The sequence below is a fragment of the Macaca nemestrina genome, chromosome 11, assembly GCF_043159975.1.
Source record: "Macaca nemestrina isolate mMacNem1 chromosome 11, mMacNem.hap1, whole genome shotgun sequence".
Classification (NCBI taxonomy): domain Eukaryota; kingdom Metazoa; phylum Chordata; class Mammalia; order Primates; family Cercopithecidae; genus Macaca; species Macaca nemestrina.
The window spans coordinates 101,149,707-101,165,253 of record NC_092135.1 but is presented as its reverse complement, the minus strand read 5'-3'; the positions used below and the strand labels follow the sequence as shown (position 1 = coordinate 101,165,253).

Here is a 15,547-nt window from a genome sequence, read left to right as displayed (position 1 = left end):
AATTTTACCTCTTGGCTTTCAAGTAAAGAGAAGTCATCACTAAAGCCCATATCATTTGTGATGCTGCTTTCTTTGTCAGAGTGCACAGAAAACGATTTAGTAGACTCTACTGGGGATGGTGTGCTAGGCAGACTGTCTGGCACTTGACTTCCACTATCACTCATTTCACATGAGTCAATTCCACTGAGGTCTAAACTCAAATGTGAAGGGTTCCTATGCCAGAATTCTTCTTGATTCTCTGATTTGAAAGACAATTCTCCCACAGAGCTATCTTCTGGAAATAATGGTGTGTTTGAGTCTAAAGAGTGTCTATCCTCCAAACTCCACTGATCTGAAGACACATTAACTGAGGCAAAAGAGGTGATTTTTTCCTCATCTGTTTTTTCATCAAAGTTCTTCTTAGTATCTTCAGTTGACATATTTTTATCATTGTCTTTCATTAAAATAGTTCTACTGTGCTTATGAAGAGTATTTCCGTTTTCAAATTTTGCTTTTAAAAAAAGCCTAACTAAGGTGTCTTGCCAACCAACTTGTTGTGATATTTGATGTGCTGCATCTGGCTGGGACTGCAAAATGTGTAAAACCTGTAAAAAGATTAAGAATACAAAATTCTTCAAAAAGTACATAGCACTTTATATCAAAAATAGTCTCTTTTCAGTTATTTAATGATAAAGTAATTTAATGAGAAACTATAGAAGAATATATTTTCAAAAGATTGTATTCTTAGATTATAAACTATTTGGAAGACTGGCATTGTGTTTCCAACTAATCTCCATATTACTCATTGTACAGAGTAAGAGTGCACTAAAATATTTGCTGAAAGATAAAAAAGGAATATTAAAATGAATAGGATGATGGTATATATTAAATAATAGAGCAATATCCTCTCAACTAACTACTTTCCATGAGCCCCCTACATTTGTTCAGGAAATATTACTACATACCTACTATAGGCACAGTTTTAGGCACTAGTATTAGGGGAGTGAATAGGACACATAAGACATTTTGATAGAACCTGAGTACACCAAGGATGTTTTTTTGTCTTGTTTTTTTCAGGGAAAGTTACATTTTTTTTTTTTTGAGACAGGGTCTTGCTCTGTCACCCAGGCTAGAGTGCAGTGGTATAATCTTGGCTCACTGCAACCTCCGCCTCCTAGGTTCATGCAACTCTCCTGCCTCAGCCTCCTGAGTAGCTGGGACTATAGGCACATACCACCACGCCTGGCTAATTTTTGTATTTTTAGTAGAGACGGGGTTTCACCATGTTGGCCAGGCTGGTCTCGAACTCCTGACCTCCCGTGATCCACCTGCCTCGGCCTCCCAAAGTGCTGGGATTACAGGAATGAGCCATGGTTGCTTTTGCAAAAAGGTTTTTGTTCGATATGTCTACACTAAAGTCTACATTGTTCAGTAAGTCTATATTATACAAACAGAACAAAAACTAAACTTTAATTCCAGAAAATGAACTTCAGCAAGATGGATGCCACTGCTTAGCCAGAATAGTAAACAGTGACATGGGAATATGTATGATCTCTACTATCCAATTGATTTCAATTTTTAGATAAAAACAAGTTCTTAAAAAGCTTTAGACATTCAGTTAAGATCTTTTAAGACAATTTTATCACAAAGCCAATAAACTTCTATATAGATGAAAAGAACTGTAGCTTCCAGGGTTTTGAGTATCTTTCTTAACAGAAGTTTTAGCTCTGACAAATTTCAAAGCAAGAGGTGAACAATGTTGGTAAGGACTTCAATATTACTAGTATTAATATGTGTTAATACAGAAGGCAAGGAGTCACAATGACGTGAAGATTCTTTATTAATGCAATACCAATCAGTGAGCAACTGTTACTTTACAGGTGCAGAATACCAATTTTTTTCCTTCAAGATTAAGCTTTACTCGGCAAAGAAACTTTTCATGCTGACTTTAAAGTTTCCATAAAATATTACTTATTTTATATCTATTTTATACATAAATAATAGATAAAACAAAGCTGCACTGACAGCTGTTTCTAATTATATGTGAAAAGGAAAGGATCAATTTATATGACCTGCTCCAAATACTCAGAGCTGAGTACATGGGGAAATAATCACTGTCACACACACTGTATAAATGTAAACTGGTACAGCTATTTTGAAGGACAATGTGGAAAAATCCATCAAAATGTAAAACATTAATACCCTTTGAAACAGCAAGTCTATTTCATGGAGTATGTCCTACAGATGTATTACCACAAATTGGAAAACATAAAAAGACATTCATAACAGCAGTTTATAACATGGAAAAGCAGAAAACAACCTAAATGTCTATCAATAAGGAACCAGATAATACTTTATGAAACAGCTATACAATGAAACACTACGCAGCCATTAAAGAGAAAAGGAAATTATACATATATATATATAAAACAAATATATATATATTTTCTTTTCTGTTAGTTAAATAAACTATATGTGTGTGTATACATGTGTGTGTGTATATATATATATAAACTATATATATAGAAAGATCTCTTATTCTCACATATATATATATCTCTCTCTCTCTCTCTCTTAAGTATGTGACAAAATCAGGAGGTAAAATTTTTTTAAAAAGCAAGGAAGCAAATTAAATAGACAGGTCAATGGTTACTAGTGAAGGACAGAGAAAGTTATGATCTGAAAGGGGAAGACAGGATAACTATCTCTTGACTTAGTTAAAGGTTAACTGTGTACTGAAGACAAATCATTGTTGGAATACTCATAAACAAATTATAGAAAATTATTTCCAGAAAGTTCAAAAGATTCAGAAACTCTAAAATACGGTATATGAATTAGAAATGGTCACAATCATTGAAGGTTCTTAATAAAAAAATTATTCTCTGGTAATAAATTTTTGACTCTGGAAAGAACATATTTGCAGGAGACCCGAAGAGCTAAGAAAACATTTGCATGCTAATTTCTTATGATTACATGAAGTTAATTTACTTCAAAAAGAAAATTGTTTACTTATAAAATTATGTCATTTATAAAATAAATGAAAACTTGTATCTGCTGCAAAATACTCAATGCAAAGTTATTTATAGCATGATCATGATGCTGCTATCGTTAAAATATATCTTAAGAGTTTACTGACCTTTCTGCAGATGGCCACTCTAACATTTATATGTGCTTTGTGAGATATATATACCACAGATAGTAGATCTTTAAAATTAATAACAGGATCTATGGTAGGAAAAACAAAAAGTTAAAATTAAATACGAGAGATAACCAAAGAAAGAACTGTAGATAATACTTGTATAAAATGCTGAAATAATTAATTTTAAAATATGAATTATAGGTATGTTCAAATTTTAAAGAAAAAATAGGTTTAGAATGTTTGACATCCTCCTGAGTCAACCCTAAATAATTGTTCCTTTTTTTTTGATTGCTTGAACATACGGTCCATACTGCATGGCTCTTATATTATTATTAATCTTTTTATATACATGTCTTATCAACAAGATTGTAAACTAATCAAGACAAAGAACCTCATATCCCCAAATTCCCAGCACCTGACATAAATTCTACTGTCCGTCATCAACTACTGAAAAAAATTATTTAAAAAAATTAGAAGCAGGGCATGGTGGCACATGCCTGTAGTCCCAGCTCCTTGGAAGGCTGAGGTGGGAGGATCAGTTGCATCCAGTATGAGGCTACAGTGAGCTATGATTACACCTGTGACTAGCCACTGCACACCAACCTGGTCAATACATCAAGACTCTGTTTCTAAAAAGAAAAATCAAAAAACCAAAACAGAACAAACAAAACAAACAACAAAGCTCCTTAAAGAAAAAACAATCATTTGTACATATTTTCTGTACTGTCCTTTTCTTGTTCTGTGGACTCACTCACTAACTTAATCACTCAGTCAATAAACATTTACTGGGTAAGGAACTGTGCTATGCCCTGGGGAGACAAAAACAATAAAACTACATAAGACATGGTATCCAAGGAAGGCCCTGCTGAATCAAATAACAGATAATTTTAAAAGTAGCCTGAGAAAGGTATGAAAAAAACTTACAGGAAAAAATATTTCTTAAATATGTTAGCTTTATCAGCCTTATTCATACCTGTATTTATGATTTGATGGGTGAGGTTTTTAATAAGAGAAGTATTAATAAGTGCTTCATTAAGAAGGAGTCCCAGTCCTGAGTAGCCAACTTCTCTGAGTCGAATATGTTGTTTACTACGCTCATAAACATTCGTGCATTTCAACATTTGTTCCATAATCTGGTCACAACAAGTAATATATTCTCAATATAGAAAACTAAGAATAATTTGTCATTTAAGTTAACATTAACAATGTTAACTTATTAACATTAAATATTAATGTTAGTATTTATTAGCATTAATATTTAATGTTAATAAGTATTGCTATTAACATATAGCAATATTAACTTACAGAATAAAATAATGCTATTAACTTATAGAATAAAATATTGCTATACTTTGTTTTTGGAGCATCATTTTATTCCTTAAGTATAAAAATCCCAGCATTAACCCATTTATGCCAGAGGGTGCAATTTTTTGAATTGCAGACGTGTGAAAAATCAGACCTTCGTGATGACCTTGAGAAGTGGGATATAAATAACTCCCACATACTTAGTGTTCCAATAATGGAACACTAGGCATAAATGAATTTAATAGGGAGGAGCACTCCATATTACACCATAATGTAAAAATGGATTTAAGAACAAACTGGGCCAGGTACAGTGGCTCATGCCTGTAATCCCAGCACTTTGGGAGGCCTAGGCAGGTGGATCACCTGAGGTCAGGAGTTCGAGACCAGCCTGGCCAACATAGTGAAACCCCATCTCTACTAAAAATACAAAAATTAGCCAGGTGTGGTGATGCGTGCCTGTAATCCCAGCTACTTGGGAGACTGAGGCAGGAGAATTGCTTGTACCTGGAAGCTGGAGGTTGCAGTGAGCCAAGATTATACCACTGCACTCCAGCCTAGGCGACAGAGCGAGACTCCATCTCAAAAAAATAAGCAAATTTAAAAAAATAAACTGGACTGAAATGCATCTGTATTTGAATAATCGGTATGCTTAAGACTCTAGTTTAATTACATGGCAAATTAAAGAGAAATAATTTAAAATTTTGTTTCTTAATGAGAAAGGCTTAGATGGAAACAAACTATGTAGTTTGCAAGAATAAATGTGTGTCAATACACCTCTGGATCAATCTAATAATCCACTTAAGTAACAGTTATTAAAATTAAAATAATTTTCAAGGATAAGTAAACATTTGTGAAGCAACTCATCTATATATTTTGTAAGTTACTGATCTCTCTGGACTTAGTTTCTTCATCTGTAAAATGATAATAGTAATAATACCCACTTCATAAAGTTATTGCAAGATTAAGCAAGCCAATATATGAAAAGTACTTAGTGCCTGACATACAGTGGTTGCTACATAAAGTTTGCTATTATTATTAGCTGTTGAAATGTTCTGAATTGCCACATAGACCCACCAAGTCAAGAAGATGAGAGGTTTTATATTGAGGATGGTATGACAAAGTGAATATTCCACTGAGATGATTTTCAGATTATAATACAATTAGTTTTCTAACATGCAAACTACTGAAACATGAAAACTATATATAAAAATAAGTTGAATATCTTAGAGAAATAGATATAAAAATAATTTATAGTCACAGAATGGATATATTGCAAGAAAATTCATATACCCACAAATGCCCCAAAATACAAAGATGTTTAAGAAATGTTTGTACCTTAAAAATGATTTCTCTTAGTCTGTCAGAGTACTTCTGATTTAAGAGCAATGCATACAGTATGTCAGCATTTCCTGGTTCAAAGAGCAGTAAGAAAAGCTGACCTCTAGTTGGGCTGGTACGTAGGAGACTGAAGAGCACATCCAAAATTCCAAAGAGCTTTTAAAATTAAACAACACAAAACAAACCACCACATTCATATATACAAGCACAAATAAGGTCACAAGCCACAAAATAGTTATTTAATTAAATCCTATATACTTTAATGTTTTATCTTAACTTCACCATATGTGATAACGATGTCTTTTTTTTTTTTTTTTTTTTTTTTTAATTCTTTTGAGACAGAATCTCCCTCTGTCGCCCAGGCTGGAGTGCAGTGGCGTGATCACAGCTTACTGCAGCCTCGACTTCCCAGGCTCAGTGATTCTCCCACCTCAGCCTCCCAGGTAGCTGGTACTACAGGTGTGCACCACCATGCCTAGCTGATTTTCTGTATTTTTGGTAGAAATGGGGTTTTGTCATGTTGCCCAGGCTAGTCTCAAACTCTTGGGCTCAAGTGATCCACCCAGCTCACTGCACCTGGCCTCTGATATCTTTTGAACCAGACATGTTTTTGCCTTATTCAATTTCCTTTAGTATATCCTTTCACTATTCAAATTTACCTGTTGGAACCATATCTATCCTGCTTTATCCATATGAAAAGACATCTCCTCCATAAAGTCTTTCCTGGTCTTTGCAACATGTAACACCCTCTTAGGAAAACCTCATAGAACTTTATTGTATCTCTCTTATAGATATTATCATACTCTTCTTTGTTTATAGTTATTTGTAAACTTCTCCTATTGACCCCTGCCCCATTAGCTTAAAAGAATAATAATTCATCATTATATTACCTGTAATGTCTAATATTATTGTGTGTAAACAGTAAGTCCTCAACAAATAACTCTTTAACCGAAATAACCAAAAAAATATTGTTGCCAATGAATCATAGATATAGCTATCATGAAATAAGATGGGAATAATGGGAAGCTTTTGAAGTGGTCCAATCTTATAGGAAAATAGCCTGCATTAACTCATCTAATGCCGATAATGAAGTCATGTAACCACTGAGTACACAATAAATATTACATATACAGGGCAAAACAGCCTAGTCAACATAAATCTACTTAAATTTGTGGTATTGAGGAGGTTATACCAGAACAGCACAAAAATGGCACTAAAATACTTTTTACCATTTAGGTTCCAGTTTCAGGTTTATCAGTTGTGTGACTTTTTAAGTCACATAATCTCCCTGAATATAAATTTCCAAAAGCATACATGCAAAAAGTAATTCCTGGTCTGTATTATGTTATAGCAGTGGTTCTCAAATTTTACCATGTGCACGAGAATAATCTGGAGGGCTTGGTTCAGCAGTTGAATTAGCAGTATATCTGCATTTCTAACAAGTTCTCAGGTAAAGTTGGTTAGGGGCCAAACAATGAAAACCACTGACTTAAAAAGTAGTTCTGATGATTAAATGGGATAATGTATGTAAAACTAGACACACATTTATAATTTACTCTTTACATAACATTTTATGAACCTAGGTTATGTTAGAAGTCTACCCACTAATGGCTGGGCATGGTGGCTCATGCCTGTAATCCCAGCATGTTGGGAGGCCGAGGAGGGCAGATCACGAGGTCAAGAGATCGAGACCATCCTAGCTAACATGGTGAAACCCCGTCTGTAGTAAAAATACAAAAATTAGCTGGATGTGGCGGTGCACGCCTGCAGTCCCAGCTACTTGGGAGGCTGAGGCAGGAGAATCGCTTGAACCCAGGAGGCGGAGGTTGCAGTGAGCCAAGATCGTGTCACTGCACTCCAGCCTGGTGACAGAGCAAGACTGTCTCAAAACAAAAACAAAAACAAAAACAAAAAAAGAAATAAATCTACCTGGTAACTTTGATGATAACTTTGATGATAGGTAAACATACATCATGTGGACTATGAAAACAGGCTTCAGAATTGCCAGACAAAGCAACCATTTCCATATTTTAAATTTTCTAGCTAACTGGAATATTAAATTACACTGTCATCTATTTTACGAAAAATTCAGTTAGTAGATAAAATTTACTTCTGGCCTGGCGTGGTGGCTCATGCCTGTAATCCCAGCACTTTGGGAGGCCTAGGTGGGTGGACCATTTGAGGTCAGGAGTTCAAGATCAGCCTGACCAATATGGTGAAACCCCGTCTTTACTGAGAAAAAAAAAGCAAAAAATTAGCTCGGTGTGGTGGTGCACACCTATAATGTCAGCTACTCAGGGGGCTGAGACAGGAGAATCACTTCTCCTTCTGGGAGATGGAGGTTGCAGTGAGTTGAGATCGTGCCACTGCACTCCAGCCTGACTGACAGAGCGAGACTCCATCTTAAAAAAAAAAAAAAAAAAAAAAAAGATAAAATGTACTTAAGTACCTAATATTGCATGTGACACTACACATAGTTTACCCTCAAAATATTTAACTAGACACATACATACGTTCAGAAGATGATGTAGCAACTCAAATGTTTAAGGAAAAGTAGATTTATCTTAGGCATAATACCTGTTCTTCTTCATTAGTAGCAGCTATGTACCCCATAATACTTTGTATCTCTTCATGAGATCCACCTTTGCACAGAAAATATTTAATTAGTCCATATAAAGAAGTCCTTATTGTTCGAATATCATCTAGAGATAGCTCATTATATTTACAACCATTCCTGAAAGAGAAAACAAGGAATAAAAATTGAAATTTTAATTTTTACATTTCCTTCTTTTTGAGATGGAGTGTCACTCTGTTGCCCAGACTGGAGTGCAGTGGCGTGATCTCGGCTCACTGTAACCTCCACCTTCTGGGTTCAAGCAATTCTCCTCCCTCAGCCTCCTGAGTAGCTGGCATTACAGGCATATGCCACCACACCTGGCTAATTTTTGTATTTTTAGTAGAGACGGGGTTTCAACACGTTGGCGAGGCTGGTCTCAAACTCTTGACCTTATGATCTGCCTGCCTCAGCCTCCCAAAGTGCTGGGATTATAGGTGTGAGCCACTGTGCCCAGCCTAATTTTTACATTTCTATATTTTCTATATAAAAGAATTCATAGTGTTAAAAAAATATTTCCATGTAATTCTGAGATTCATGGTAACTTTGGCTTGCTTTTCTTTTTAAGGAAAATCTTCTGAGTTAAGAGTTTCAGGGAATAAAATAGTTTATGTGAATACAACACCCACTGCATAGCAGACATAGTTTAAGTGCTTTACATTATTAACTAATTAATTTAATCCTCAAAACAACCAAAGGCGGTAACAGTTTTCTTACCTCCTATCAAAAATGAAGAAACTCAAGCACAGAGAAGTTGAGTAATTTGCCTACAGTTGCACAATTAATGAAAGCCAGATTCAAACCCTGTGTAGCGATCCACTATTCATTTTAACCTCCACTCTATCCTACCTCTCTCCAGTTAAAACATACTAGAATCACTGGTAAAGAGAAAGTCTACAGTCTACACATTCCATCAAGTAGCAGAAAGAAAACAATATATCAAAGTGAGAAGGAACAAGGGCATCATACCCATAATAAATCCTAAGTGTATCAAGGAGAAACTGCACACCATACTTCTTTCGGAAAACTCTCCTGCTGTCTTTAATGATGGTTGAAAGATACTGTATGTGACCTAAAACAGAAAGTTCAATGGTAAGTAATTCAGCTAAAACAAAGTCAATAGGTAGTTATAAATTTCTAAAACAACTATAAAGTTTTTATCTGAAAGCCTGCTCTTACCAATTCGAAAGGGAAAATCTCCACGGTTCCAAATACTAAAGTCAAAGAGTAAATACTGATACATTTGTTGCAGGAGCTGCATATTTTTCTCTAATGATACTTGTTCAATTAGTAACTGAACTGCCATCAATACATTAACATCCATCAAGGTGCTTGGCACCTGAAATCAAACAGAAGAGGGTTTCATATAGTTCAGTTTAAATAACTGTCATTAAGCTACAATTTTAAATCATTAATTCAGAACATCTACTAAGCATACAAATAGAAAAACCCACATTAGAAAAACAAAAACTTAAGTATTGGTTTTTCTGATATTACACCACAGTATATTCTCCTACTGTCATATTCCTAAAATAGTCTTATATTTCTCAATATCCCAAATACCAAAGCTATCAAACAAGGTTGTATACATCAAAGATCATACACTATTACATAAAATAAGTATTTCTTATATAAGATGATTCCATGCAAGTTTTTAAAAGCTGCCTGTGAAACAAATTATATCCATTAACAAAACCCAGGTTGTAATAATCCTTAAAAATATATTGATTGGGAAGAAAAAAATCCCAACATCAACTGCAAATCACAATCATTAGTTACATCAACACAACGTTAGACTGGCTCACCTTCTGAAGTAAAGTACCAAGAGTTGCAACTCCATGGGAGTGAATAAGATTGTCCTGATTGATAGGATGTCTCTGAATAAAATGTTTCACAATCAAGATAAATGTTGCAACTAGGTTTCTCTCTAGTCTTGACTCTGTGGAATCAGGAACATATTAATTATCATAATTACTCTAATCATTTTTATATCACATTTTCTATATGTTAATGCACACTGTTATACAAAGTAGAAATCTGGTTCAGCAGTCAGCTTCCAACGCTCTATTGTACAATAGAATCAGAAAAAGCAGCAACTGCAATATTGTATATTTATGTGCACATATTTTCTCTACCACAAATTTAACAATGTGGTCATATTTCCACTAAGAGTATAAGCTAAGGATATTGGAGATCAATCTGCAGTTTTCTGATGAAAGTATTATAAACTTTCTGAATGATATTAGTAAAAGTAGAAACAGCTGCTACAGCTACAAATGGTTAAGTTTCTTCCGAATGACAGTAAAACATTTTCATCTATTTCTCAATTAACTTTCAAATTTCTCAATGACTATTTTGTGTTAATTTCATCTTAATACCTGAGGCCTTTGTGGAAGTCAATACGAGCCAATCTCCTTCAACAGGTGTTATTGATTCAGGAACGGTGCTTTCATTCTTTTCTTCAGGAATCTGTCCTTCACTAAAGTGGCTGATTTGTTCCAACAAAGGAAAGAGTACATTTAACCCGCCTATGCAGTTTATGATATCCTAAAGGGAAAATTATAATGTTTAAATCTTATAAAACAAGGACAATTTTGTCATTTAATATTTTCACATGTATGAAGTTATAATTTGCTAGATAAACCTTTAAGCAATGTGTAGGATAACACAAGCTGAAGAAAGTTTTGGGTAGGAAGATGCTTTACAGGGCACCTTCAAGGGTCACCACAATCAATACTCAAGAGAAATCAGGCCAGATCATTTTTACTCCATCTTTGTTTTCCAAAGTTTAGGGATTTTGAACATAGGCAAATAAAACAACCCCATAAGTGGACTTTATAATGTAACTCCAACAATGGAAAAACAACTGTCACTAGGCAATTAGGCATAATAAACAAGAGAAAAAATAATGGAAAAAAAATGCACCTGGTGGTAGAAATATGACTGACTCCTCAACTTTTAGTTTACAAAAAGGTAGAGAGGGTATTTCAGCCGAAGTTCAAAGTTTGGATATTTTGGCTTAATAAAATATTTTCTATATCTTTTGATAAGTTACTAATATCACTGGCCTCAGTTCTTCATCTGTAAAATGGGGATAATAATAACACCTACTTCATAAAGTATTGCAAGGATTAAGTAAGCTAACATATAAAAGGTGCAGTGTCTGACATACAGTCGATACCATACGAGGTTTGCTCTTATTATTAATTATTAAAGTGTTCTGAATTGCCATTTGGATACAACTTAAGTCTTCAAACAACCTCTTCATATTCTTTGTTTTCTTAGAAATAAATTTTATTGTGTATATTTGAGTTTACAACATAATGTTGTAGAATACACATAGATAATAAAAAGGTTACTATAGTGAAGCAGATTAACATTTGTATCATCTCACATAGTTACTTTGTGACAAGAGCAGCTAAAATCTACTTATTTAACAAAACTCCCTAAAAAAATGTAATTTTATTAACTATAGTCCTCAGGTTTTACATTAGATCTCTGGACTTATTCATCCTACATATCTGCTACTTTGTTGAGTTTTTCTTGTTTGTTTTTGAGACAGGGTTTCGCTCTGTCACTCAGCTGGAGTGCACTGGACTGATCACAGTTCACTGCAGTCTCCACTTCCCAGGCTCAAGTGCTCCTTTCACCTCAGCCTTCCAAGTAGCTGAGACTACAGGAATGTACCACCACACCCAGCTAAGGTGTGTATTTTTTGTACAAAGTTTTACCATGTTGCCCAGGCTGGTCTCAAACTTTTGGGCTCAAGCAATTTGCCCACCATGGCCTCCCAAAGTACTAGGATTACAGGTGTGAGCCACTGTGCCTGGCCCCATATCTTCTACTTTGTTTTGACCGTTTGTCATACCAATTTTGAAGAGCTTTTTTTATAAGTAAGTAAATTAACTTTTTGGAAGGCAAATATTATTTTACCAGTTGTCATTTCATTTAACGTTTTTGATCTTTCATTTGGCTACAGTATAAAAATACATCTTTCTCTTTGAAATTCTGTTGCTTTTTGATTTCCACATCAGCCAAAAGTCTAACTAGTTAATAATACACATAGCCGTAACTCAGGCCACAAAAAAACTGCTTTGATTTTTAGGTACATATGGCACATATAAACAGATTTCTATATATAAAATACCACATGGAATGAGCTTTGTAAAATCAGTCTTACAAGTGAAGCAAAAGTTAATTTATGAATTGTCAATCACGTCATAAATCTTACCATGGTAACAGATTTAAAAAAAGTGCTCTGGCTGGGCATGGTGGCTCACACCTGTAACCCCAGCACTTTGAGAGGCTAAGGTGGGCGGATTAACTGAGGTCAGGAGTCCAAGACTAGCCTGTCCAACATGATGAGACCCTGTCTCTACTAAAAAACATAAAAATTAGCTGGGCGTGGTGGCAGGTGCCTGTAATTCCAGCTACTTGGGAGGCTGAGGCAGGAGAACCGCTTGAACCTGGGAGGCAGAGGTAGCAGTGAGCTGAGATCGCACCACCGCACTCTAGCCTGGGCGACAGAGCAAAACTCTGCCTCAAAAAAAAAAAAAAAAAAAAAAAAAAAAAGAACAAGAACAAGTGTCCTTATACCAAAACTAAGGAGAAAAATGCTTTATATACCATGAATAACATGAAATTAACACTAATTGATAGATTTATTTCTACACAGGCAAAATTACCTTAATGATTTCTGTTTCACTGAAAATAATAAATGTATTTGGTTGGTGTTAACTGATTAGAAAAGTTTTTTTTCCTGATTTACCAGCAAGTCCTCTTATAATTATCTTTTATTTCCCTGATTTACCAGCAAGTCCTCTTATAATTATCTTTTATATTTCTTTTATTTTACTTAGGTTATAACTTCTATTTAAAATATCATTTAAGGAAACACTATATTTAAGAATTAAGCCTCTCTCACCGTAAACAACCTTTACTAATTTAATCACTCAGTCAACACCTACTTGTTGCATAACCCTGTACCAGGAACTGGTTAAAAAAAAAAAAAAGAAAAAAGCAGTGACCCTTCCTTTAAAGTTCTTATGGACTACTAGAGCATTAACCAAGCAGTTACTATTTGCCATGGTAAGTGAAATAACAAAGTGCTAGGGATACCCGTAAGAGCAGTTGGGTCTTGGAAACTAAGTAGAGGCCTCTAGATGGAAGGAAAGTTTCAGCTGTGACACAAATATGAGGTCAACGAAAAAGGAAAATAAGATTTGAGAACTCATATAGACATGGCAAAAACATGCAAACTCCACACAGACAGTTGCCCCTGCCAGGAATTGATTTTTTTCTCACTGACTTTATAATGAACGACATTATTCAAAGACCTGCTGTAGCTTACAAAGGTAATTACATTTCAAACCAAGTCATTCAACTATGTCAGTCATTTAACTTTGCATTTGTTTATCCTTCAAATTGTATGTTTGCATAACATTTTAACTGACATTTATTATTCAGATCAATCAGGCGGTGCTTTAAAAACAAAATCTTTAATAAGAGTATCAGTAAACTCATATAATGTGTTGCCCAACATTTACTATTAATTTACCTTAATGTCCCAGTTCACTACTTTGTTTCCTGTTAATCTTCCATGTAAACAATTAGTAGATAAATCAAGACAAATTGAATTTTTGCAGGCCTAAGAATAAAAGAAAAATATGGCAAACCACCAATTAGAACAAAACATAAATTTAACCACATATAGAACATTTCACCATAATATAAAAAGGAATATAGGATAGTTAAAGATAAGATGCCCATCATATGAATTTTAGTATTGCTGTTCTCTCTTAAAAGACAGAATTAGGGCCGGGCGTGGTGGCTCATGCCTGTAATCCCAGCACTTTGGGAGGCCGAGGCAGGGGGTATCACCTGAGGTCAGGAGTTCGAGACCAGCCTGGCTAACATGGTAAAACCCCGTCTCAACTAAAAATACAAAAACTAGCTGGTGTGGTGGTGGGCCCCTGTAATCCCAGCTACTTGGGAGGCTGAGGCAGGAGAACTGCTTGAACCCAGGACACAGAGATTGCAGTGAGCTGACACGGTGCCACTGCTCTCCAGCCTCAGTGACAGAGTGAGACTCCGTTTAAAAAAAAAAAAAAAAAAGACTCAGGAATTAGATTCTAAAGCACCCACTTAAGAAAAGTAGGTCACTGCTGCTTGTCATCTGACAGATGAGCTATATATAACAAGAACTTTTTCGCCAGTCACGGTTCTTTTTTTGGGAGAGTCTCGCTCTTGTCACCCAAGCTGTAGCACAGGGGTGTGATCTTGGCTCAATGCAACCTCTGCCTCCCAGATTCAAGCAATTCTCCTGCCTCAGCCTCCCGAGTAGCTGAGATTACAGGAGTGTGCCACCATACCCGGCTTATTTTGTATGTTTAGTAGAGATGGGGTTTCACCATGTTGGCCAGGCTGGTCTTGAACTCCTGACCTCAGGTGATCCGCCACCTCAGCCTCCCAAAGTGCTGGGATTACAGGCATGAACCACTGAGCCCGGCCTCGCCAGTCACAGTTTTAAAATTTTCATCTTTTAAACAAATACATGAAAACAGATTTTTGGCTTTAAAAAAATTCAATGTTTTATTTCCATTAGCACTTCCCTAGGCACAATTTCAAGATACACATAAAATGTGTGATTAAAATGAGAGATAAATCACAGAACAAAAAAAAATCATGATATAAAAATACAACTACAGGAATAATATACTATTTTCCCTCATGTTGCTGCCAGACAATTCTGGCTGTATTCAGAGTAAGAGCTTAGTCTGCAACTTTAGAAACAAAGTTATTTGTTAACCTCCATTTGTAAAGGCATGTTAACTTCATATTCAATCCAAATTTTCAGGTAATGAAGCATCCTTGAATCTAATCTAATCCCTATTCCAAAAGAAAGTAAACCTACAAATTTTAGCGCACATGATGTAGCTACTGATTTCCTCTTTAAACAAATGAGAAAAATTGCTTTAATAAAACAAATACTTAACGTAAACATTATCCGTCTCAGAGACACACGTCTTTCTCCAGTTATTACTTTAGTCTGTAACTAAAAACTGTGTATCTATGACCTGTTTTAACACAATAATCTCCTAATGGTATGACTGCCTCTAGAATCCTACCCCTCCAATCCAACTTTCACGCTGCAGCTTAAGACCATTTCTAAA

At 35.1% G+C, this 15,547-nt stretch overlaps 1 protein-coding gene across 12 annotated transcripts in view; it reads right to left on the bottom strand.

Annotated features, from left to right (window-relative positions):
- Positions 1–15,547, bottom strand: part of LOC105468283 (neurobeachin like 1) — a 211,202-nt gene that overhangs the window by 83,936 nt on the left and 111,719 nt on the right. For all 12 annotated transcript variants that reach the window (XR_011609986.1, XM_071073225.1, XM_071073223.1 and 9 more), the window contains 10 exons: positions 13,933–14,022; positions 10,754–10,922; positions 10,181–10,314; positions 9,555–9,714; positions 9,345–9,447; positions 8,339–8,495; positions 5,759–5,917; positions 4,092–4,251; positions 3,116–3,204; positions 9–584 (listed from right to left, as the gene is read on the bottom strand). Coding sequence is in view for 11 of the 12 variants with exons in the window: in XM_071073225.1 (XP_070929326.1) it covers positions 9–584; positions 3,116–3,204; positions 4,092–4,251; positions 5,759–5,917; positions 8,339–8,495; positions 9,345–9,447; positions 9,555–9,714; positions 10,181–10,314; positions 10,754–10,922; positions 13,933–14,022 (1,797 nt within the window). In the remaining variant the exon portion in view is untranslated. The remainder of the gene's footprint in view (positions 1–8; positions 585–3,115; positions 3,205–4,091; positions 4,252–5,758; positions 5,918–8,338; positions 8,496–9,344; positions 9,448–9,554; positions 9,715–10,180; positions 10,315–10,753; positions 10,923–13,932; positions 14,023–15,547) is intronic.